The sequence below is a fragment of the Epinephelus lanceolatus genome, chromosome 5 (genome assembly GCF_041903045.1).
Source record: "Epinephelus lanceolatus isolate andai-2023 chromosome 5, ASM4190304v1, whole genome shotgun sequence".
Lineage (NCBI taxonomy): Eukaryota > Metazoa > Chordata > Actinopteri > Perciformes > Serranidae > Epinephelus > Epinephelus lanceolatus.
The window spans coordinates 47,605-73,533 of NC_135738.1; the positions used below are offsets into that span (position 1 = coordinate 47,605).

The 25,929-nt window shown below is 41.5% G+C and overlaps 1 protein-coding gene across 8 annotated transcripts in view; it reads left to right on the plus strand.

The window, feature by feature from the left end:
* The window catches only part of LOC117261996 (pleckstrin homology domain-containing family A member 7-like), a 206,565-nt gene that overhangs the window by 20,747 nt on the left and 159,889 nt on the right, over window positions 1–25,929 (plus strand). The window contains exon 1 of one of the 8 annotated variants that reach the window (XM_078167544.1): window positions 4,100–4,495. The exons of the other annotated variants lie outside the window; for them this stretch is intronic. Coding sequence (XP_078023670.1) covers window positions 4,344–4,495 — 152 coding nt within the window. The 5' untranslated portion in view covers window positions 4,100–4,343. Of the gene's footprint in view, window positions 1–4,099; window positions 4,496–25,929 lie in introns of those variants that run through there. 8 annotated transcript variants of the gene reach the window in all.

A 25,929-nucleotide genomic window follows, 5' to 3' on the forward strand; every position in this document is an offset into this window, starting at 1 on the left:
CAGTTTGTTTATTTGTTTATTTCTAGGATCCCAATTAGCTGATGTCATGACATCAGCTATTCTTCCTGGGGTCCTCAATGCAATTAAAAAAAAAAAAAAGACATAGCACATACTCACATTCATCACTGTTACAGATCACTGTAACACATCCTTACATACACAAACAGCAAACGGTGTACTCTAAAACTACATGATTAGGTACAAAGAATACACCAGACATCACATTACATTACCAGAACAGTTCAACCCACGAATAATTCCTACAATAATTATTCTGCGTTATATTTCTTATTCATTAAATTTACAATTTATTTAAATAGTCTATTAGTCTACTACCTTTTTAAAAATTTGTTTTGAATTAATATTTTTGATGTTATTGGGTAATGTGTTCCATCTTATAATGGCTCTGTACATTACAGTATGTTTTAAAAAGTTTGTTCTTGGTTTAGGTGTAAGTAAGTTATCATATCTTGATTGTCTGGTTGCATATTTGTTTACATTCCTGGTAAACACTATCTGATCTAAGAAACGTGGTTTTTTATCGTTAATCAAATTTCTAATAAAAGTTAAAAGATTTAATTTTAGTCTATTTTCAACCAGAAGCCATGATAAATTCTGGTGCATTTTTAAGATATTTGCATGCAGTGAACAATTGAGAGCAACTCTAGCTGCTTTGTTCTGTGCAATTTAAAGTTTTCTAATATCTTTAGTGGCTGCAGATGACCAAATAATCGGGCAATAGTCCAGATGGGACAACACTAAAGCCTTGATTACTTGATTCAGAGTATCTGATTCAACAAACTTAGAACATTTCCTTGTCACAGCATTACTTTTACCCATTGTCTTCATAATGTGATCAATATGTTCTGACCATGAAAGTTTATTATCCAAGATTATTCCAAGTAACTTGGTCTTCTTTACTTGTTCAATTTGTGTTCCATCAACAGACAGCTGTAGTTGAGGATCATTTACCAATGCATGTCTGGAACCAAATATCATACTTTTTGTTTTAGAGATATTTAACACCAATTTATTTTTGTGCACCCAGTCGACCACTTTCTTGAGTTCAATGCTCAGGATATTAGATAGCTCAAAATATGTCATTGCTGCACTGTATATGGTAGAATCATCCGCATACATAACAACTTTTGCATTATTGTATAACACTAATGGAAGGTCATTTGTAAAAACTGAATATAAAATAGGACCTAAGCAGCTCCCCTGTGGGACCCCACAGTACAGCTCTTTGCTGTCAAACAGGCTGCCATTAAAAAAACACTCTTTGCCTTCTGCAGGTCAAGTAACTCCTCATCCAGGACAAGGCAGTAGATTCAAAACCATAACCGCTGAGTTTTTCTGGCAAAAGGCAGTGATCAATAATGTCAAAAGCAGCACTAAAGTCTAGTAATACTGCCCCCACTAATCTTTTGTCCTCCATGCATCTCAGCCAATCATCAGTCGTTTGAGCCAATGCTGTACTGGTTGAATGCCCTTCTTTGTATGCATGCTGTTTCCAATATCTTGCTCAATACAGGCAGCAGACTGATTGGGTGACCGTTGGGACCTGTGAGGGCAGATTTACCATCCTTCGGCAGTGGAATAACTTTGGCCTCTTTCCAAATTTCCGGGCACACACCATGCTTTAGACATTTATTAAATATATGGCATACTGGGTTGGATATATGTCTTGCTGCAATTTTTAGTAATTTACCATCCAGATTATCTATGCCCGGAGATTTGTCATCAGGGATAGTAGACACATTTCAGCATATTGTTTTTCAATGTATTGGAACTTAAACAACCACCTCTTTCCCATTATAATACGGTCCTTTATGATTGTCTGTGGCCCTATGTCCTCAGCAGTACTCATGGCATTTCTCAATGTCTGTATCTTCGATGTGAAATAGTTATTGAAATAATTTCCTATGTCTTGTGGTTTGGTAATAAACGTTCCATCTGTTTCAATGAAGGAGGCAGTTGCATTCGTGCTCCTGCCCATGATATTGTTTAGAATCTTCCACAATTTCTTGCTGTTGTGCCTGGTTTCGTGAATTCTGTTCTTGTAATATTCCCTTTTTTTTACATCTATTAAGTTTAATCACAGTATTTCTTAGTTTACAATAGTTTTGTCTATCAGTTAGAGCATGAGTTCCATTTACAATTCTTTTTGCATTATCACGCTTGGTCATCAATTCCATCAGCTCATTGTCAATCCATGGTGCACACTTAGACCTAGAAGTCCATTTTCTTAATGGTGCGTGTTTATTTGCAACACCCATAAATACTTTCATAAACACACTTAGTGCAGTTTCAGGGTCATCCTCTTTGCATACATTAAACCAATTAACCTCACTAATCTCTTTTACAAATAACTCTGTATTAAACCCTCTAAAAGACCTTTTATACCTAATTGTTGAGGGGGTCTTAGGAATTTTTGTTATTCTTTTGGTTGCAACGAGATTGTGATCACTAAAGCCTACTGATATGGATACAGCTTTAGAGCATTTTTCAGGAATATTAGTGAAAATGTGGTCAATGCAGGTTGATGTATTGTTACCATACTTGTTCGTAAATATTCTGGTTGGCTCTGACACTACCTGAGTCATGTTACATGTTTTGGCTATTGAAGAAATCCTATTCCACATTGGACAATTTTGATTAAGAGCATCAATATTCAGGTCACCCATAAAATAAATTTCATTGTCGCCATCTCCTCTCTTATCCAACATATCACAGACATTATCCAGATATTTTGCATCAGCACTAGGCGGTCTATAACAGCACCCAACTAATATTGGTTTTATATGAGGTAGGTGTACCTGTAACCACAGGGCTTCTATCTCATCTATCATTAAATCATTGCGTATTTTTGCTGGAATATAACTCCAGATGTAGATAGCAACACCCCCTCCATATTTATTTCTATCTTTCCTGAATACATTGTAACCTTGTATAGTGACCTCTGAATCATTGAATGATGAGTCCAGATGTGTCTCTGATAAAGCAAAAATATGAATATCATGTAGTTCAACCAGGCTGCATATTTCATGTATTTTGTTTCTCAAACTGCATACATTCAAATGAGCAAACGACACTCCCTTCTTTGGTAGTTTTAAAGTTGTTGATTGAAGAGAAGGCATGGCATCAGAGGGAAATTCATACCTTTAGAACCTTCAACTGTTCATGAAGGAAGCATAGCAGTTAACAAATCAAAGCGATATGTGCAATCATAGACATGAATGAATCAATAATCTATATAGTGTTGGCAGTAAGGTAAAGATAGACTCCTCAGGACATTCTTTTTAAAGGATTAAATCCTCCCAATCATCTGTTACGACCCACTCTGTGTGAAACGCTGTATTTTTCTACACACTCTGATGAGAGTGAATCTGGGATCTGATTGGATCTGATTGGGTTTTACTTTCACTTTCACCTTGAGCATGTGTACAACCAGAAACTGACACATTGACCCTGCAGAGTTTACCTTTTAAAGACAATGGAAACAAATTAAAAAGCACAGAAATCTGAAATTATTTTTAAACATGGTTAAAAACTGAACAAAAGCTACCATCTTGCAAAGTAAGTGTTTTAGATTTAGATGTGCACAGTGGTGAACCAGATCACAATGTTCTTCATGAAATGTATGGCAGCACATGATGCTGTTAGATCTTCACATATGGAAACGTGTGGAATGTTGAGCCTACAGATGGAAACATGGACCAAAGGCTTGTTACATTTCTCCACATGACAAACCCACACGTCTCTTCAGCGTAGGACCAGCCCGTCCCGCTCTTCTCCACATGATTGTTTTCTGTGCACCAAAACAGACGCTCAGCGTTGGAAAGTGCGGGCGGTCCATCTGTGTTCAGCACTGAGCAAAGGAGGTCAGACACAAAGGAGGGTTTGAAGGACACAGATGCAAACAGAGAGTGAGAGAAACAACAAGATGGTTGATACAATGTTGGTGGCTCTTTAAGTCTGGCTGCTGGTGGGAGACAGTGACACTTCTGTCAGTGTAAGGACGAGGGCGAGGCCACCAAAACATTAGCAATGCAGCTTGGACGGAGACAGAGATCATGTGAGGAGCAGTGGGGAGGTTGGAGAGGAAGAAGAGGTGATGCTGGTTGGGACAGTGGCAAGCAGTGGCCTGAGAAACAGTGAATGAGAGAGCTTCAACATGTCTTCAACAATCTGCTTTGCTCCTTTTCTTCTTAGTGAAATTTTATCAGGATTCTCTTAAACAACAGATTTGTGCAGGAAGAGAGAACAGAGTGAAGAGCAACTACAAGTTGAGAGATATAACTTCTCTCGTCTTAAGTAAAGAGGTTCTTTGTTGTGGAAGGATGGGTAACTGCTGCAGCCGTGACCCTGCACGGGAGGCCGGTCACCAGCTGGTCAACGTCAAACGTCACACAGCCTGGCCAGCAACGACCAAAGTGGTCACTAATCTTGATGATCATGAATTCTCCACATGGGATCTAACATGTAACACAAGGTAAGCCTGTCATGACATACTACATCTGAACAGGGCTGACGTTGCCCCCTGTGGAGGCGTCTAATCCCAGGCACAGATTCTTTATGGTGACGGGAGTTTTCTGTGCTGTGCCCGAGGAGCATCAAGTGGATCACAGCTCGTTAGCTTCTTTGTTTCAGGAGAAACACAGCTCCCTTCGGTACAGTACATCACCCTGCTGGCACATTGTAAAACAAGTTGTGTGTGGTGTAATTTGTCAGCTTTATGGGAATGTAACAGGACATGAGAGACTCTAAGTACACACACACACTGTGCAAGTTGTGGGTGTGTCTGTTAGTGAGCGTTGTATTGCTCCAAATGTACACAACTGAACATACGCACCCCCAAAAACACACACACACAGTGTGTACAAGTTATGGCTGTGTTTGACACCATGAGGTTTTACTGTGAACACACACACACACACACACACACACACACACACACACAGATCCCCAGCTGAATGCAAACATAAGATTAATTCAGCTTGACAAGAGCAGTTTGACAGTTTAAGTGTCATGCTCAGCACTCTGCTCAGCCTCACTCAGTTGGTCACAACATAATGACGGTGGATTGTCTCCCGCTGTGGGACACGACGAAGGCTGAGGATACAGAGGAGGACGCATTGTTCTAGAAATTAGACACTGTTACTACATTCATCTCCTTTTGTCTTGAAGAGACAGTTGTGACTTTATCCCTAAATCCTGACGGACAGAACAGAAGCTTTTCTTATAACAATGTTGGCACTATATGTTTCTGCAAACAATATTTCACATTTGCATGTTGCGAGTCATATCAACATTTCTTAAGAGATGTGACGTATAAGCTGACTAATGTCATTGGGAGGCGGAGAGAATGGTAGATGGCGTGTCAACAAATTAAAAATTTAGCTCCAGCCCACTTCACATGCTGGTGAGTTGTGCTGTGGCCCTTTCAAGTGCTCGAATTTGTTATTATGTGACAACGCCTGAACGCTACACAGACTCCACTCCATTGAGTGTGTGCACAGTGCTGTGCTGCAGGTTCGGGCTGGGCTCGGTTATAATTGTCCTGGACTCGGGTTGGGTTCGGTCAGGAAAATGCAAACCGGGGGGCGTCCCCCTAATATAATGGTAGGGGAAACACTGCCCAGGATATCCAGTGCATCATATGTAGATGTCTAAAGTCAGCTGAAGAAGCAGCGATATGTGGCAAGCTGGGATGAGATTATAAACTGAAGTTTGGTCTCATTTTGAATTTGAGCATCTGCAGATTAATTACATACCTGAGACATTATTTTTTCTCTAAAGTTTGGAACATTACGGGATGATTCAGTTCCTGTTTTGTTGTCTTTACAATGCCTCTGAAACGTGCTGCAGAATATCTGAAAATCTATCTATATTATATTCTAAAATGTCTTATACAAATAAGACATTTTGACTTTATATTCTGGGCTTGATGGTGGCTTGTCTGAAGTGAGAGTTTTTCTTACAGCTGACATCATGTCACTGTTTTCACCTTTTCACTCCAGGGTCTTACTTCCTGTGAACTCCTGTTTGATGTGTAAAACTGGTGGAATGGTCCTTTAAATACTGTATGATGATGTTATTGTGAGGTTGTGTATTGGATTGTTAAGTGTTATGTAAAGAAACAAAAGAGAGGCATTGTAATATTATAAATGTATTACACACATAATCAATCAATCAATCAAACTTTATTTGTGTAGCACTTTTCATACATTAAAAATGCAGCACAAAGTGCTTCACAGAATAAAAACATACAACAAAAATATTACATACATAATGAGCCCCCCCCCCCCAACACACACACACACACACACACACACACACACAGAGTCAATATAGTCAATAACATGGCAGGGCACTGAGGAACCAGGTGAGGAAAGGACCACCTATAGGGACCTCATCCACACTGAGAGGCGCCACAGCCTACGGCCACAGGGAGCGCCGCCACAGAGACCACCCCAACCCAGGTAGACTAGGGTGGACTCCACACATGGTGCAGAGCCTCCCAGTCCTCCGGACCTGAGGGATCTCCAGGACGACGTCCCCGCGTGCAGACCAGCTACACCTCTCAGTGTGGAGGCCCCGCATGAGGAAACACTGGAGCTACAAACTAAAAGACTAAAAGGCAATATAATGAGATAAAACAAGTATGAGATAAAATAATAATAAACAAGTAAATGAAGATTTAGAAACTTAATAATAATAAAGTACATAAAGATTAAAAATAAAACATTTAAAAGCATTAGAAATTAAAATAACGTATAATATAAGAATTAAAAGAGTAAAAGAATCAGTTAAAAGCTAAATTAAAGAGGTGAGTCTTGAGCCTCCTCTTAAAAACATCAACAGTCTCTGCAGTCCTGATGCTCTCCGGCAGGCTGTTCCATAAGTGAGGGCCATAATGAAAAAAGTGTTGGGATCTAAATTACTCTTCTTCAGAAGGGGCTTCACCACTGCCGTTTTGAAGGCAGTGGGGAAGACACCCGTCTGAACAGAGTAATTTACTATATTTAAAATCTGTTCCTCAAAGAATCCGTAAAATGTTTTTAAAAGTGATGTGGGAATCGGATCTAAAAGGCAGGTTGTTGGGTTTACCTGGATCTAAAAGGCAGGTTGTTGGGTTTACCTGGGAGAAACTCGACCAAGTGTCCTCGCATCAACCAGGGCAAAACTCTCCATCCAGTGTTTCCGCAGGTAAAAGCAACTGTTCAGGTGTGTTAAAAATTACATTCTGTTGGGATAAAAGACTGGAACTGATGTCATCGATTTTACTTCTGAAGTGGTCTGCAAAGTCCTCGCAGAGGGCATCTGTTGAAATCTTGGCTGTATTTTTAAAATTGGTGCTAGTTAAAAGATAGAAGGTGGAGAAAAGGAATTTGTATCTGGAATCTGTAATTAGTTTTGAAAAGTGGGATATTCTTGCCTGTTTGACTGTATTATTGTAGGTTTTGAGTTGTTCACGTAGTATTCATAATGAATAGTCAGTTTTGTTTTTCTCCACCTCCTCTCTGCACTCCTGCATTTTCTTTTCAGTTTTTTGATAGCATCATTTCTCCACGGGGGTGTAGGTTTTGTTTTTATTGTTTTTGTTAAAAGTGGAGCCACTGAATCAAGTGTTGACTTTAATTTACTGTTAAAATTGTCCACAATAAAATCACAGGGTGCAGGTAAAATTTCAGCAGGAGTGCTCTGTAAAATCTGGATAAAATTTGCAGCCACTTCAGAAGTTAGGTAGCGTTTCCTCACCGCTCTCACCGGGGCCTCCTGATGGCTAAAACTGGTGATGTTAAAATAAACACAGTAGTGGTCAGACACAGCCAGGTCAACAACAGAGTGAACAGGCCATAGGTTATGACCAGGTCCAGGGTGTGTCCTCTGTTGTGAGTTGGCTGTGTGACGTGCTGTTTAAAATCCATGCAGGTTAAAAGGTTTAAAAATTCTCTGGACGTTGTATCCGAGGTATTATCAACATGTAAATTAAAATCACCAGTTATTAAAATCCTGCTGTAAGTGGTGTGTATGATTGATAATAACTCTGAGAATTCACTGATAAAAGAGGTAGAATTGTGGGGTGGTCTGTAAACTGTGATGCAGAGAATAGGAGGACTGCTAAAAACAAAGGCATGATGCTCAAATGATGAGTAACTGTTAAAAGAAACTTAATTTGAGTGCAGTGTGCTTCTGGTTATAGATGCAGTTCCGCCTCCTTTTTTACCCCCCCAGTAGAGAATAAAAAGTTAAAATGTGTTGGGCAGGCCTCGGTGAGAACAACTGGTGCATCAGTGCCAAGCCATGTTTCTGTTAATAGAATACTGTCAATATTATTGTCTAAAGTCAGGTCATTTATAATAAAAGTTTTATTTAAAAGAGAGCGCACGTTCAGCACAGCCAAGTTAATGTTCGTGCCGAACGTGCGCTCATCACCTGTGCGATGTATAGAAGTGGGGTGCAGGAGGTTATAATCACGAGGTTTGCTGTGTGGACGGGGTGCTCTGTACCTTATGATGGTCTCTATCGGGAATGTTTCTGGTGAGAGTGTTGGTGACAAATGAGACCGGTAGGGGGAGCTGGCAGGGGGAACAGTACTCGGTGCCACTACTGATGCAGGTGGAGGTAGAGTTTCCGTGGAGGGGGCGTGTGATGTCAACAGTCAGTCATGTGGAGCAGATTGCACAGCGTGCTGAATGTTTGCGGATAGCATGTGGCTACCCAGCCAGTTGGGGTGAAGTCCGTCGGTCCTGAAGAAGGAAGACCGGTTCCAAAACAGATTAAAATTGTCAATAAAACCAAGGCCACGTGCACTGCAGGCGGACAGAGGCCAGGTGTGAAGAGAGAGGGTCCGTGAGAAGCGGCACGCTCCACGCCCAAGTTGTTGTCCGGGAAGACAGCTGCCGATGTGGCCCCTCGGCGGAGCGGAGAGCTACCGCCCGAACATCGCCTGCTGCCGTTGGAGAGGAAGCAGTGCTCGGAGAGGGGTCCAGGTCGCGACGAGACGGAGCCGGATCATCCCCAGACAGAACCGCAAAGCGGTTGGAGAGGCTCAGGCGAGGAGGCGAAGCGGTCCCTTCCACCGCTGTCTTACGACCCCGGACTGCCACCTTGGCCCAGGACGACTGATGGTGAGGTGTCGAGCAGGAGGAAGGCCGGGGACAGGTGGAGGGGTCCCACGGAGCTGTGTCCTGGAGGGCTGCGGTGAGGGAGACAATCCGTAGTGACTGTTTGTGCGCCACATCCAAGCAGCTAGCCAGAAGTGAATCCTTGTTTTTCAGTTCATCTGAGAGCCGGCGGATGTCCTCTTTAAGGTCAGTGATTGTTTTGTTTGCTTTCCTCAGCAGCAGATCTTCTTCACTGGGCATGACGTTAGCTGTTCCAGCTAGCTTAGCCATCAGGCTAAGCTAGCTTGATGTGTTTGTGCAGCGGGCTTTCCAGTCCACAGGCTAACTTTTAGCTGTGTATTCAACAGCGTTTGTCTCTGCACACTGGTTTGAGGTGGTTCCAAAAAGAGAAGCAGCTTCCGTAGTGTGGAATAAACCGGACTTCTCAGACTCTTTGATGGATGGTTTGGTGGAGTGGGTATACACTCAAAAGTAAATACAAAAGTACCTGAACAGCCGAGCCATGGCGGCACATGGCCATGGCCTACGCATGGCCTACACAATGCAAACCCAGTTTGCATTGTGTAGGTGTTCCACAAAACCTCTGTCAGCGCTCCGTGATACCACACAGGGAATAGTTCTTAAAAATGTCCGATGCACTGCTCTTGCAATCGTCTGACTTTGTAGTAATTTTGGGGTAAACAGGAGCTCTGAGTGTATTATAACACAGCCGCTGCCAACACCACAGAACAAGGTGTTTGACAGTGGAAACATTTTGTTCTGAGTGCGTTTCTCTGCTCCACCGGTGGGAGTAGCTCTCCAGAGGTGTCTAATTCTGTCAGCTGTAATGTCTGTCATGGGTGGAGAGCTGGTGCTTTTGTATCTGGAGATGTAGTCAAATATTCAGGAGGAGGAGGAGGATTAAGCTGTTCAATGCCTTCTTGATGTGACGCTGTTGATTACTGCAAAATCAAAATGTGAAGGACCTGCCTTTGGATTCCTCACGTCCCCCCACCCTCAGTGCCCTTTGTAAAGCTCTGTGACTCACCGGCGTAATAATATTGATTTTGATCATGACAGAAATGGGAAACAGTTGTGACTAAGTCTCCCTGAAGGGTTTAACCTGGTTAGATGTCAGATTTGTTTAGGCAGTTACTGTGGCGTCTCAGTAAAGTCCTCACTGTATGTCTTGTATGTGGGTGGAAGATCGAGACTTCACTGGCTCAGCCTCTAATTTATTTTTATAACTCATTTTGTACACAAAGAGAATTCAGTGATATTCTTCCTGCGTGAAAGATGTTGAATACAAAATGTAACCCTAACCCTGACTCCACAGAGATAACCGTCCAAGGGCTTAACACTGAGTTAAAAGTAATGAAGAACATACAGTACAGGCCAAAAGTTTGGACACACCTTCTCATTCAATGCGTTTTCTTTATTTTCATGACTGTTTACATTGTAGATTCTCACTGAAGGCATCAAAACTATGAATGAACACATGTGGAGTTATGTACTTAACAAAAAAAGGTGAAATAACTGAAAACATGTTTTATATTCTAGTTTCTTCAAAATAGCCACCCTTTGCTCTGATTACTGCTTTGCACACTCTTGGCATTCTCTCCATGAGCTTCAAGAGGTAGTCACCTGAAATGGTTTCCACTTCACAGGTGTGCCTTATCAGGGTTAATTAGTGGAATTTCTTGCTTTATCAATGGGGTTGGGACCATCAGTTGTGTTGTGCAGAAGTCAGGTTAATACACAGCCGACAGCCCTATTGGACAACTGTTAAAATTCATATTATGGCAAGAACCAATCAGCTAACTAAAGAAAAACCAGTGGCCATCATTACTTTAAGAAATGAAGGTCAGTCAGTCCGGAAAATTGCAAAAACTTTAAATGTGTCCCCAAGTGGAGTCGCAAAAACCATCAAGCGCTACAACCAAACTGGCACACATGAGGACCGACCCAGGAAAGGAAGACCAAGAGTCACCTCTGCTTCTGAGGATAAGTTCATCTGAGTCACCAGCCTCAGAAATCGCAAGTTAACAGCAGCTCAGATCAGAGACCAGATGAATCCCACACAGAGTTCTAGCAGCAGACCCATCTCTAGAACAACTGTTAAGAGGAGACTGCGCCAATCAGGCCTTCATGGTCAAATAGCTGCTAGGAAACCACTGCTAAGGAGAAGCAACAAGCAGAAGAGATTTGTTTGGGCCAAGAAACACAAGGAATGGACATTAGACCAGTGGAAATCTGTGCTTTGGTCTGATGAGTCCAAATTTGAGATCTTTGGTTCCAACCGCCGTGTCTTTGTGAGACGCAGAAAAGGTGAACGGATGGATTCCACATGCCTGGTTCCCACTGTGAAGCATGGAGGAGGAGGTGTGATGGTGTGGGGGTGTCTTGCTGGTGACACTGTTGGGGATTTATTCAAAATTGAAGGCACACTGAACCAGCATGGCTACCACAGCATCCTGCAGCGACATGCCATCCCATCCGGTTTGCGTTTAGTTGGACCATCATTTATTTTTCAACAGGACAATGACCCCAAACACACCTCCAGGCTGTGTAAGGGCTATTTGACCAAGAAGGAGAGTGATGGAGTGCTGCGGCAGATGACCTGGCCTCCAGTCACCGGACCTGAACCCAATCGAGATGGTTTGGGGTGAGCTGGACCGCAGAGTGAAGGCAAAGGGGCCAACAAGTGCTAAACACCTCTGGGAACTCCTTCAAGACTGTTGGAAAACCATTTCAGGTGACTACCTCTTGAAGCTCATCGAGAGAATGCCAAGAGTGTGCAAAGCAGTAATCAGAGCAAAGGGTGGCTATTTTGAAGAAACTAGAATATAAAACATGTTTTCAGTTATTTCACCTTTTTTTGTTAAGTACATAACTCCACATGTTCATTCATAGTTTTGATGCCTTCAGTGAGAATCTACAATGTAAATAGTCATGAAAATAAAGAAAACACATTGAATGAGAAAGTGTGTCCAAACTTTTGGCCTGTACTGTATATTTATTTTAATCTGCTGTTTCTAGATGTTTGTGCTTCATAGAGAAATGCCTCCTCTTGATGTTTGTAAGGGATAGCAGACTGCGTCCAGATGACCTGATCAGAAATACATTACAGGAATATTTTGGACACAATGGATGCCACTGAGGAGTCTTGATAGATAGGTGATCAAATACGCACCTCTTTTATCGTGTAAACAAACCAGGTAACTATCAGCTGTGTGCTCAATATCACGGTGAAGATGTCACCACATTAAAGATGGGGGAGTAGCCTCCTCATTGTCTTTATATGTTTGTACTTTCTCAACAGAAAACAAATTTATATTCTAATATTTACTGGAAATTACATAAAATATGACCAACAGGAAGTAGGTTGTTATCAGCGCTGGTCATTCACCTCCCTCCAGTCAGCTGTGTCATAATGACAAATGTTGGCTCAGCCGGTTTGAACCACATAAACCGGTTTAAGCTCGTAGACCAGTCCGGACCGGAAAAACAGGAAATCAAATCAGCTCCAACCTTCTGGAAACAGAGGAGTGTATTTTTAAGTCTCGTCCTGCCGTGAATCCTCTGATTCCTCCTGCTTGTTTTATGTTTTAGTATCAAAGTTGGCAGAAAGTACTATGGCCTCAGTTTATCATTTTATTGGAACAAAAATAAAATGGAGCACCCAGCAACGCCGAGATGTCAGTAAAAACTCAGTTTCATAATTGAATTGACAAAAAGATATTTGATTTGTTATGTCAAAGCTTAGTATTGGTGTTTCACATGTTAACTGCTGTCCCAGTTAATAAGGTGTCACTTCTGCAGAACGTCCAGGTCAGTGTGAGAAACACTCTGTTATTTTTTAAAAGATTTATTATTATAATTATTACTATTATTACTATTTATTGTTATTTTTTATGTACGATGGAAAATATGGAAAGTTTAAATGACTGTGTCTTGTAGATATCAGAAGTGTTTCTTATTTATCACAGGAATCTGCAGAACAGCTTTCAGTCTTATTTCAGTATTGACAAAGAACGGTGGACTTTTTTGGTGCCGTCTGCAACACTCACAGTTCAACACAGTTGAAAATAGTGTGCCAAGCCACTGGGACACGTTCAGTCACGTTTTTGTCAGTGTTTGTGCCTGACAGGCTGTCTACTCACTGGCCAGCCTGTTTGGTATTCAGGTAGTGAATTGACTGTTTGGTTTTTCTGCCAAGCTCTGTGTGTTTGACTGAATCAGGTTAGCAGAAAGAAGCGGTGCTTTTGTCCAGTCCCCGGTGGTATGGTAACGATAAACCACACACTGTGGCTCAGAGAAAAATCTCCTGTTTGTTTTTACACATCAGAAATCAGCAGACAGATAACAGGATGTTTTGAAGAGCAGTTTTCATGTTGATTGTTCAACACGTATCATTCATGAAGATATCAAAGACGTAAACACTGAGTCGTTCCGTACGGTGTAAAGATATACGACTGCATGTGTTATAGCCTATAATTCCACATAATGTCCACATAATTCAGAGCACAATGTAGAGCTGCAACTAAAGACTATTTTCATCATCTTTTAAACTGCAGATTAAAATTGAGTCTGTTGGATTTAGTGACATCTAGTGGTGAGATTACAGATTCCAATGCACTGAAACTTATCTGTGTGCCAAATAGGGCTGTCAACGAATATTCTAAATTCGAATTTAAATTCGAATTTGAAAAAAAAATTGGACCTTCGAATGTGAAAATTGAAATTCAATTGTGGAGAGAAAAAAAACACCACCGCAGCTGTCCTCTTTGTGAGTGGCCGTTGGCCTGGGCCGCTGCACTGAAAGCACTGCATAAGGCCACACCGCCCGCGGAGGTGCTGCGAAGGGGGGCGAGCGAGAGGTCCACGGTCGTTTCTAAAGTAATGTTATAGATAATTGTTTTATGTGTTTTAATGTGTAGGTATGTTTTCAAAGACGTTTATGTTGAAATAAAAATACCTACAAGTAGTTATGTTTCCTTGTATTTATACATATACAAGTATGTTTCCTTGTAGCAAACTATTACTCAGCATTAATAGAAGAAAACAAGAACAACCCCAGGTTTCTTTTCAGCACTGTAGCCAGGCTGACTGAGAGTCAAAGCTCTATTGAGCCTTGTATTCCTTTAGCCCTTAGCAGTAATGATTTTATGAGCTTTTTTAATGACAAAATTCTAACTATTAGAGGCAAAATTCATGACCTCCTGTCCTCAGATAGTAGCTATCTAACCTCAAACACAGCTGTAAAACCTAATATATATTTAGATTGCTTCTCCCCAATTTCTCTTCAAGAATTGACCGCAGTGATTTCTTCATCTAAATCATCAACGTGTCTCTTAGACCCCATCCCAACTAGGCTACTTAAGGAGGTCTTTCCTTTAGTTAACACTCATATATTAGATATGATCAATATATCCTTATTAACAGGCTATGTACCACAGTCTTTTAAGGTAGCTGTAATTAAACCTCTACTAAAAAAGCCCACCCTGGATCCAGAGGTGTTAGCCAACTATAGACCAATATCTAATCTTCCCTTTATGTCAAAGATTCTTGAGAAAGTAGTTGCAGACCAGCTGTGTGATTTTCTCCATGATAATAATTTATTTGAGGAATTTCAGTCAGGATTTAGAGTGCATCATAGCACTGAGACAGCACTAGTTAAAATTACAAATGACCTTCTGATTGCTTCAGACAAAGGACTTGTCTCTGTACTTGTTTTATTAGATCTTAGTGTGGCGTTTGACACAATTGACCATCAAATTCTGCTACAGAGACTGGATCACTTAATTGGCCTAAAAGGTTCTGCACTAAGCTGGTTTAGTTTGTTGACGTTCATAATGAATCATCCTTACGTACCAAAGTTTGTTTTGGAGTTCCGCAAGGTTCTGTGCTCGGACCAATCTTATTTACTCTATATATGCTTCCTTTAGGTAACATCATTAGAAATCACTCTATAAATTTCCATTGTTATGCAGATGATACTCAGTTGTATTTATCGATGAAGCCAGAAGAAAGTAATCAATTAACTAAACTCCATAACTGCCTTAAAGACATAAAAACTTGGATGAGCACCAATTTCCTGATGTTAAATTCAGACAAAACTGAAGTTATTGTTCTTGGCCCCAAACAACTCAGAGACTCTTTATCTGATGACATAGTTTCTCTAGATGGCATTGCTCTGGCCTCTAGCACTACCATAAGAAACCTCGGAGTAATATTTGATCAAGATTTGTCTTTTAATTCTCATTTAAAACAAACCTCACGGACTGCATTTTTTCATCTGCATAATATTGCGAAAATTAGTCCTATCCTGACCCGAAAAGATGCAGAAAAATTGGTCCACGCTTTTGTTATCTCTAGGCTGGATTACTGTAACTCTCTATTATCAGGTAGCTCTAGTAAGTCCTTGAAAACTCTCCAGCTAATTCAGAATGCAGCAGCACGTGTACTAACAGGAACTAAGAAACGAGATCATATTTCTCCTGTTTTAGCTTCTCTGCACTGGCTCCCTGTAAAATCCAGAATTGAATTTAAAATCCTACTGTTAACTTATAAAGCTCTAAATGGTCAAGCTCCGTCATATCTTAGAGAGCTCATAGTGCCATATTATCCCACCAGAACACTGCGCTCTGAGAACGCAGGGTTACTCGTGGTCCCTAAAGTCTCCAAAAGTAGATCAGGAGCCAGAGCCTTCAGCTATCAGGCTCCTCTCCTGTGGAATCATCTTCCTGTTACGGTCCGGGAGGCAGACACCGTCTCCACATTTAAGACTAGACTTAAGACTTTCCTCTTTGATAAAGCTTATAGTTAGGGCTGGCTCAGGCTTGCCCTGTACCAGCCCCTAGTTAGGCTGACTTAGGCCTAGTCTGCCGGAGGACCCCCCTATAATACACCGGGCATCTTCTCTCCTTCTCTTTCTCTCTCTCTCTCTCTCTCTCGTATTCTATTACTGCATCTTGGTAACTCGGCCATTCTGGATGTCAGTAACTCGGCTTCTTCTCCAGAGCCTTTGTGCTCCACTGTCTCTCAGATTAACTCATATCACAGCGGTGCCTGGACAGCGTGACGTGTGTGGTTGTGCTGCTGCCGTGGTCCTGCCAGATGCCTCCTGCTGCTGCTGCCATCATTAGTCATTAGTCATACTTTTACTGTTATTATACACATGACTGTTGTCACACATGTATACTGCCAAATATTAATACATACTTTCAACATATTGTACCACAGTAGCCAGAACTATAACTATAATATTATTACTTTCAATAATGTTGTTGTAAGCTACTGTCATTACCTGCATCTCTAACCCTAACCCTACCCCTGTCTCTCTCTCTCTCTCTGTCTCTCTCGCTCTCTCTCTCTGTCTCATTGTGTCATGCGGATTACTGTTAATTTATTATGCTGATCTGTTCTGTACGACATCTATTGCACGTCTGTCCGTCCTGGAAGAGGGATCCCTCCTCAGTTGCTCTTCCTGAGGTTTCTACCATTTTTTTTCCCCGTTAAAGGGTTTTTTGGGGGAGTTTTTCCTTATCCGCTGTGAGGGTCATAAGGACAGAGGGATGTCGTATGCTGTAAAGCCCTGTGAGGCAAATTGTGACTTGTGATATTGGGCTTTATAAATAAAATTGATTAATTGATGGTTCATATTTCCTGCATTATCCACGGTCGCTGCCACAACCTTCTCACTAATGCCGAATTCCTGTAGTATTTCTTCAATATCCTCAGCCACAACAGCACCTGTCTGGGCTTCATACACTGCCTTGGTTCTCAGGACTTTACCTAAGATCTTTCCCTGCTTTGTATAATGTGCAGTGATGTTACATAATGGTCTTGGGCAAGGCTGGTCCATCCATCTGCTGTGATGGCTGCCTTTTTCACATCTCTGAGTTCAGAGAGCAAGTTTTGTTTTTCCACCTGGTACCAGGCAGGGATCAGGTGGTTCGTAAGAGCTATTTTTTATGTGGCTCGGCTTTATTAATAAAAACTGTGCATGCTGCTTGCAGTTGCAAGGCGACAATGCAGGATATTTAATGTCAACGTTAGTCATCAACGGAGGTCCCAGTGGAGCTTGTTTGACCAGCAGCAACGTTAGCACTCGTACGCAGGCGGTCGAACACATGACATTCTTGGTACTTAATTCCATGTTGGGTAGACAAATGTTTTAGCATGTTGCTGGCATTTTCATAGAAAGCACAGATTTCTCTTTTTATGTCTCTTGGTCTTTTGGCAACTGTTGGAGACATTTAAAGCAATGAAGCGAGACTTTACACTCAGCAGTTCTCCTCTTTCAATTTACCTGTGATTAAAAGTCAACTGTTGACCTTCACTGTATGACCATGTGACATTTCCAAACAACGGGACGGCGATGACAAAAAGAAGAGTCTTTTTTCTTCCTCAGAGAAAAAGGCTTTGCTGAGTCTGAATGCCTTTAAAAACACTCCCACCCATTGTTCAGACGTCTCCGTACCTGAATGCCTCATTACAACAGCTACCACCCAGAATCAGGCTCATTAAACACAAATTCACTGCTGGTTAAAAATGAGAACACTTAACAGAAACTAAAGACACATGTACACAGTTTAGACTTATTCAATATTCAGTTTTAATTGTCTGTATGTGTCTCTGTGCTGCTTTGTGTTTTTACCTTGTTCATCCTGTTTTGTTGTTCATCTGGCGACATCCTCATGTATGTGTCTGTCTTCGACCTTTTCAGGGACACGTTTTCGCACTTAAGCAGAAACAGTAAAAGCGTAACCTTGAATTTCCCTTCGTATCACTGGCGCCAGTGATGGACAGTGAACTCTTCTTCTGTTCCTGGCAGTAACTGTTGGCCCATTCACAATCAAGTCCCTTTGAAGGCGAACTGAAAGGGTCAGTTTTGGGTGGGGAGGTTGAGCTGTTTCACTGAGAGAGAAGCAGTGAGGGGTCATTACCATTTCAGTCAGACATGAATCCAGCTCAGGAACTAGAATATATATACAATATGTTCAGAGTGAATGGGTCACAGTTTATATCAATTTGAGACGCTCGCATCTGCTGCAGATCAAACAGACTGCAGGGCGTGATGTTCAGATACCACCACAGAGTTGATGAGCATTGTGAGAGCTAATGAATCTCCATCTGTCCACAGAGACAACATCCACTATACAATCATTGGTATTGTTGTGAGAACAGCAGTAGTGTTAATAATAATTAGAGAAGCTTGGTTTGAATGCAGAGGGATTTTTCATATTGCAGTTATTAGCTGACACTTTATGGCAGCGCTCCATAGAATAAGATTAGCTTCAGTTTAATTGAATATCACTGAAATGACAGCACTGTGGTAGCGAGCAGAGCTCAATCGCTCTGGCAGTCTGACTAGAATAACTATGAAGTGCTGGTAAAATAACTTTTAGAAAAAGGTGCTACAATACGGTGAGTGATTGAAGGGATAAGATTCAATTCAAGGTAATAGAGGAATGAAACGAGGGAAGGAAAATGATTTAGGAGGCAGAGGCTGATGTGAGCTGCTTGAAGAGGTTTCAGTCAGTGATGGAAGATAGAAAGTGACTCTGCTGCTTCGTCTTCATCAGAACTGCAGAGTTACAGATGTGTACGAGTCCAAACAGCAGAAACTGTCTGACAGGAAGTATGAAGCATGTAAATGTTATCTAGGATCTTCAGCCCTGCACGACTGATCGTCTTCCTCTTTTCACTCAAAACATATAAACTCTGTAAATCTCTATTTTCATCAACATCACTGTCTGAAGCACCGAGCGAAACCTCAGATACAACAACTAGCTCCCATTGTACAACTTAGGGCTCATTAATGCTCAGCATCAGATACAGACAGACGCAGCCTTCTGTTCGCACTCTGCGCTCATTTCGTACATTTTTGTGCACGTTTTCTAAAAGCTTACAGATACTGATGAAACAGAGCAGAAACACCAAAGATTATGGAGGCAGTGTGGTGTAGTTCAACAGACATAAGACCGCAGGAGATGATGGATGAAGATGTTTAAATAATGGTGGTACCTAACGATTCAGTGAAAAGAATTCCTTGTCCACACGTTAGGATGTCTTTTTGACCTCACACACCACCGCCATCTACAAAGCTGCCTCTGTTTAAAGGTACAATGTTACCACCTCCGACACCGTCAGCCGTTGTGTAAAACTTTAGTCTCATCTCTCTAGTGCAATCTATTGGCTGTATCTATGACATCATAGAAGACCTTTTATTTTTTCCCTCATCAAAAAAGTCGAGAGCTGTTTTTAGCATAGCAACTAAACGGGTTATTGATAACCACTCTTAGCACAGTTAGCACACATTAACTCTGAGGGCTAACTTGGTTTATTTGTGAATGTCTCTGACATCCTGAGCGTCCTGTTGAACCCTGTTCAGAGATCAGGCAGTTTAATAAAATGTTGCTTGATAAATAAAAAAAAAAAAAAGAAAAAAGAAATGAATCTTCAGATGTTCATATATTGGTAACCCTGTTTGGTATATCTCAATGGTATGAACAAAGACATGTGGACAGGCAGCAGGACAGACAACTATAATCTTGTACCCTGCAGTAAGTGCTGGGATTAATTCGGTTTCTGTTTCAGGAATTTGAATTCTTCCAAACTGTTTTTGAATGCATTTAAATTCAGCTTTTACCATTTGTAACTCAACGTTAACAAAAAGACAAAAGATTCCATTGAAACCTGTTCATGTTTTTATTTTTGTCATCTTCAGAGACACTGCTGTTCTTAGTTTGAATATGAAACACTTCAGATTCTGAAAGTGAAGAGTCATTGATTAACTGATATCCAAACTCTGATTCATACAAGTTTTATATATTCATAAAGACAGAGGACAGAAATGGTGCTGTGGTTTTAAAGAGTCAATCAATTTTCAATCAGTCCATTTTATTTATAAAGCCCAATATCACAAATCACAATTTGCCTCACAGGGCTTTACAGCATACGACATCCCTCTGTCCTTATGACCCTCACAGCTGATCAGGAAAAACTCCCCAAAACACCCTTTAACGGGGAAAAAACGGTAGAAACCTCAGGAAGAGCAACTGAGGAGGGATCCCTCTTCCAGGACGGACAGACGTGCAATAGATGTCGTACAGAACAGATCAGCATAATAAATTAACAGTAATCCGTATGACACAATGAGACAGAAAGAGAGAGAGAGACGGTAATGACAGTAGCTTACAATAACATTAATTAAAGAAATGTTGTGTGTGTCTTTGTTCAAACAGCTGATGGAGGCGTCTGACAGATTCTTCTCCAACACCATCAGCTCGCTGTGTCGTCTGGCAGCTGCCAAACGTCACCGTCCAGGTCGGATCAGTGTAGTTAGGTTAATATTTCCTGTTCTTTGTTCTCATACTTTGTTTGACCTTCAGACAGACGAGGTCCAGTTAGTGACCTGTCAGTCAAACTCTGAGAGTCATCCATTGTTCAGAGAACAAATCAGAGTATCTTAACTGACAGTTTACAGTGACGCTTCATCTTTTACTTAAAGTTCTTTGTGTAATAAAAAAAAAAAATCTGTGATGTTTTTTCTATGAAATCCTCGTCTGTCTGTGTGGCTGTAAAAAATGCTCGTCTTTGAACCTGAACCTCTCGGCAGACAGAGAATGAGCTTATGTTCTCTGATTTACAAAAGAGAAGAGAAATGCTGTTTCTGCCTTTGTGTGTGAGATTCTCAGTGAACAAAGACATGTTGGTTTGGTGTTTTCTGCTGGACAGATAAATATGGTGCACATTAGCCTGTTATTGTGTCGGCAGCTGATCTCATTACGATAGTCCACACCTAATAAAGCATACCTTTCCAAACGTTGACACATACATGTCTACGTGTACAATATCAGTGATTCAATTATCCTCTGTATCCGTTTACATCAACCACAGGTCTGCTGCTCACATTCTCGTATGTCGTTAACGTTTAACGTCGACTGGACAGTTTCACTCTCTCTTTGTGGATTAAACATGCCATGCATACCAGCAGGGCTTTTCAGTGTGTGTGTGTGTGTGTGTGTTCAGTCAGTCTGAAATAACGTCATAGTGAAACTTTAAAAAGTTAAAGAAATAAACTGTTTTCTTTAAATCTTTCAAAATTATACCAGAAATCATAACTGACATCATTAAAACTGTTTTGATGGTGAAAGAATTCGATTGCTAGTGTTATTAGGACCTGCTCGGGCCCTATTGTTTTTCGAATGATTATTTTTTTTTTTTTTTTTTCTTTGTCGCAAATGATCGCATTTTTCACTGCCTGAACATATCCCAAAACTCACCAAACTTGGAATATAAGTCACACCTGGCGAAAAATTTTATAATCTATTGTCATCCTGAATTTCCACCACTAGGTGGCGCTATTATTAAGGAAAGTGCGTTTTGGCTCATAACTCACATATACTTTGTCACACATTCAAAAACCTTATATCCACGCGTTCAGTGAATTGTGCTGAATCTTGTGGTGTAGGCCACGCCCATTTCCGCCTACCTTTTTTTCCTGCAAATTCGCAAAATGTTGCAAACCTACTTTTTCGAACTCCTCCCAGGCAATTTCACCGATTGGCATGAAACTTTGCACACAGCATCTGTGGACCCTCCCGACAAAAACTTATTAAAAGAATTTTGATATTGCAAAGAATACTGAAGTTATTAAGTAACAACTTCCTGCAGATTTCGTTCTAAACAGGAAGTGTCGTATATCTCCACATTGGTGTATCCAAATGACATGAAACTTAGGTTACCACTTCCCCATGAGCCCCTCAGGCTCTGTGCAAAATTTCAAGTGATGACCACTCAACATCGGTTGGGCGGATTAACACAAAACTTGGTATAATTATTGTCAATGCCCTCCTGAGGATATCTGACGAAGGACTTACCGATCTGCCACTAGGTGGCGCTCTGGTGGTTGTCTAATTTAATATTTGGCACTGTGCCAACACCATAACACTCATGGAAATAAAATTGATAGGGCTGGTATAGACTGGCCCCTGTAACTCACACACCAAAAATGGACTTGGGTTGGGAACCAGAGGGTCGCCTGTTCAAGTCCCCGTCTGGACCAAAAATATGGAGCGTGGACTGGTAGCTGGAGAGGTGCCAGTTCACCTCCTGGGCACTGCCGAGGTGCCCCTGAGCAAGGCACCGAACCCCCCAACCGCTCAGAGCGCCTGTCATGGGCAGCCCACTCTGACATCTCTCCACTTAGTGCATGTATAGGTCCAGTTTGTGCATGTGTGTGTTCGGACCTGTGTGTAATTGACAACAGAGTGAAAAATTGAATTTCCCCTCGGGGATTAATAAAGTATATAAAAAAAAAAAAATTAAATTAAAAAAAAAATAATATGTCGCACATTGTTAAACCTTCTATTTACAAGTTCTCTGAATTCAGCTGAATTGTGTGGTGTAAGCCACGCCCACTTTCGCGGTAACTTTCCATTCGCTAAATCGCAACAAATGAAAAACGTACTTTTTCGAACACCTCCTAGGCGATTTGACTGATTTGCACCAAGCTTTGCATGAAGCATCTGTGGACCCTTCTGACAAAAAGTTATTAAAAGAATTTTGATAGTCCAAAAAACAGCCAAAATATAAAACGAGTGTGTTCCATGGCCTGATGAGAGTTTGTGCAAAATTTGGTACAAATGGGCCAATAGCTGGTGCTCTGGTGGCAGTCTAATTAGTGTGAATGGCAGTCAATTGGAAAATCTTCAAATCCTCTTCAAAACTCATCGATTTTCAACCTCTTCTTGTCCCTCATACTTTGAGCTAGAGACATCATGTCACCTTTTAAAGAGTCAGAAGACCTTGAACTATTGGGCATGTATTTAGCTTCTACTTTTTGGAAAAATACATACGTGGGTTGGATGCCTACCTGTATACTGAAAATATAAGTAAGAGATAACGTTTATTTTTTTATTTATTACTTCTAGGTGCACGCCCCCCGACGGCAGCATGCCCCGACGCGCATGGACTGCGAGGGCCCGTTCATCGCTGCTTGCAGCTTTAATTCTTTTTATTTCTGTCGTGTGTCTCAAAGCTCAGATGAGGTCAGTTAACATTGGTTAATTAAAGCTATAGTTGGTCATGTTGGAGAGCTAGCAAGATTTGAAAGCGGCACCTCCTCTAAGCTCCACCCCCTGCTCCCCCTCCCGTCAGTGCTCCCCAAAGCCACGAGCCCAGACATGCCTGAACGCGCATCCTGCAGTCAGCAGGGCAGAGGAGAGCCGAGTAACAAATCCTCCCGAAGCAAACAAATAATTACCTGTCCAACAGAAAGACAGCAACCTCTGCATCACTTTTCAGGCCCTTCAGCTCCCTCAGTTGTCTCCACCGTTCAAAAGCTGGACTGCTGTTGATGTCTGGTTTGTCCTCTCACTTCATCCAAAGCCTTTTTCGTCGCAGCCTTTTCTGCCTCCGACTTTCTTTTCTCAGCCTGTTTAGCGGGGTAACGCTGGAAGTGGTACTTTTGGCTGCATTTTCTCTGCCATTGTTCAGCAAACTCCTGCTAACTCGGTATTTCTGCTGAGCAGTGTGCTGAATATTTCCGGCAATGGTGACATGTGATGAGTGCATGCAGGGAGGAGGGAGGGAGGGGCTCAGGCAATACGAGACATGAAGGCATCTGATTGGTTCTTTCCATTTGCACTGAATGGCAAGGATTAGTCAGAGTTTTTAGAGGCCTGCAGCTGCCACAGAGGTCGGATTTTTTTCATTCCTTTTTCTGAACACATTATGTATTGATTACTCTCAGGATGAAGGACCATTTCACCCAGTGTAACAAAAAGTGTTTCTGAACAGGATTACCAACTATAGCTTTAAGTTGGACAAACTACAAACTACTTGGGACAAACTCTTCTCCATCATCAGACAGAGAGCAGGCTGCATCTTTGTCCTGTTAAAAACAATCTGTCTTCAGATAAATGACTGAGCTGACAAGAGCTGAACGATTTTAGAGAAACTGACATTGTGTTTTTTTCTTCTGTGTTGTTTATTTCAGGGTCTGAGTAGAACATAGAAAATAAAATGAATAAAAGCTGAAAAATGACTTTATACTGTGAAGACTTCTCTGAGGTAGAGAGATACTTTAGCAGATTCTCGATTACGCCGTCGTCTTCGTATAAAACTCTTCTGTCTGAAGTCAGCGATTCAACATGTGGTGTTAATGACAGCTGATTGTTTATCAGACAGATTCACGTTGGTGTTAACGTCACCTCACGGCTCTGAGCCACACTTTGGAGACCTCTGGTTTCTTTAAGCTAACTCAGTTAGCTTTAGTGCGGCTCGTAGTTCGTGACCAGCTCTAACAGTGCAGCAGCTCTGTGCTGAAGAAGAGTCAGGAGACGGCGTGATAACGTTACATGATTGCGAACACAACACACATTGTTTGTTAAAGTCATTGCACTGGAACCTGAAATGATCTACACACTTCCTGTACACAGTGTGTGTGAAGTTTGTCAATCAATCAATCAATCAATCAATTTTATTTATAAAGCCCAATATCACAAATCACAATTTGCCTCACAGGGCTTTACAGCATACGACATCCCTCTGTCCTTATGACCCTCACAGCTGATCAGGAAAAACTCCCCAAAAAACCCTTTAACGAGGAAAAAAACGGTAGAAACCTCAGGAAGAGCAACTGAGGAGGGATCCCTCTTCCAGGACGGACAGACGTGCAATAGATGTTGTACAGAACAGATCAGCATGATAAATTAACAGTATGACACAATGAGACAGAAAGAGAGACAGAGAGAGAGACAAAAGAGAGAGACAGAAGGAGAGAGAGAGAGAGAGAGAGAGAGATACAGAACAGACGGTAATGACAGTAGCTTACAACAACACTAATGAAAGTAATAATATTATAATTATAGTTCTGGCTACTGTGGTACAATATGTTGAAAGTATATATTAATATCTGACAGTATACATGTATGACAATAATCATATGTGTATAATAACAGTAGTAGTATGACTAATGACTAATGATGGCAGCAGCAGCAGGAGGCATCTGGCAGGACCACGGCAGCAGCACAACCACACACGTCACGCTGTCCAGGCACCGCTGTGATATGAGTTAATCTGAGAGACAGTGGAGCACAAAGGCTCCGGAGAAGAAGCCGAGTTAGTGACATCCAGAATGGCCGAGTTAGCAAGATGCAGTAATAGGACACGAGAGAGAGAGAGAGAGAGAGAGAGAGAGAGAGAGAGAGAGGAGAAGAGAAGGTGCCCGTTGTATTATAGGGGGGTCCTCCGGCAGACTAGGCCTAAGTCAGCCTAACTAGGGGCTGGTACAGGGCAAGCCTGAGCCAGCCCTAACTATAAGCTTATAAGTTTATAAGCCTAACTAATAAGCTTTATCAAAGAGGAAAGTCTTAAGTCTAGTCTTAAATGTGGAGACGGTGTCTGCCTCCCGGACCGTAACAGGAAGATGATTCCACAGGAGAGGAGCCTGATAGCTGAAGGCTCTGGCTCCTGATCTACTTTTGGAGACTTTAGGGACCACAAGTAACCCTGCGTTCTCAGAGCGCAGTGTTCTGGTGGGATAATATGGCACTATGAGCTCTCTAAGATATGACGAAACTTGACCATTTAGAGCTTTATAAGTTAACAGTAGGATTTTAAATTCAATTCTGGATTTTACAGGGAGCCAGTGCAGAGAAGCTAAAACAGGAGAAATATGATCTTGTTTCTTAGTTCCTGTTAGTACACGTGCTGCTGCATTCTGAATTAGCTGGAGAGTTTTTAAGGACTTACTAGAGCTACCTGATAATAGAGAGTTACAGTAATCCAGCCTAGAGATAAC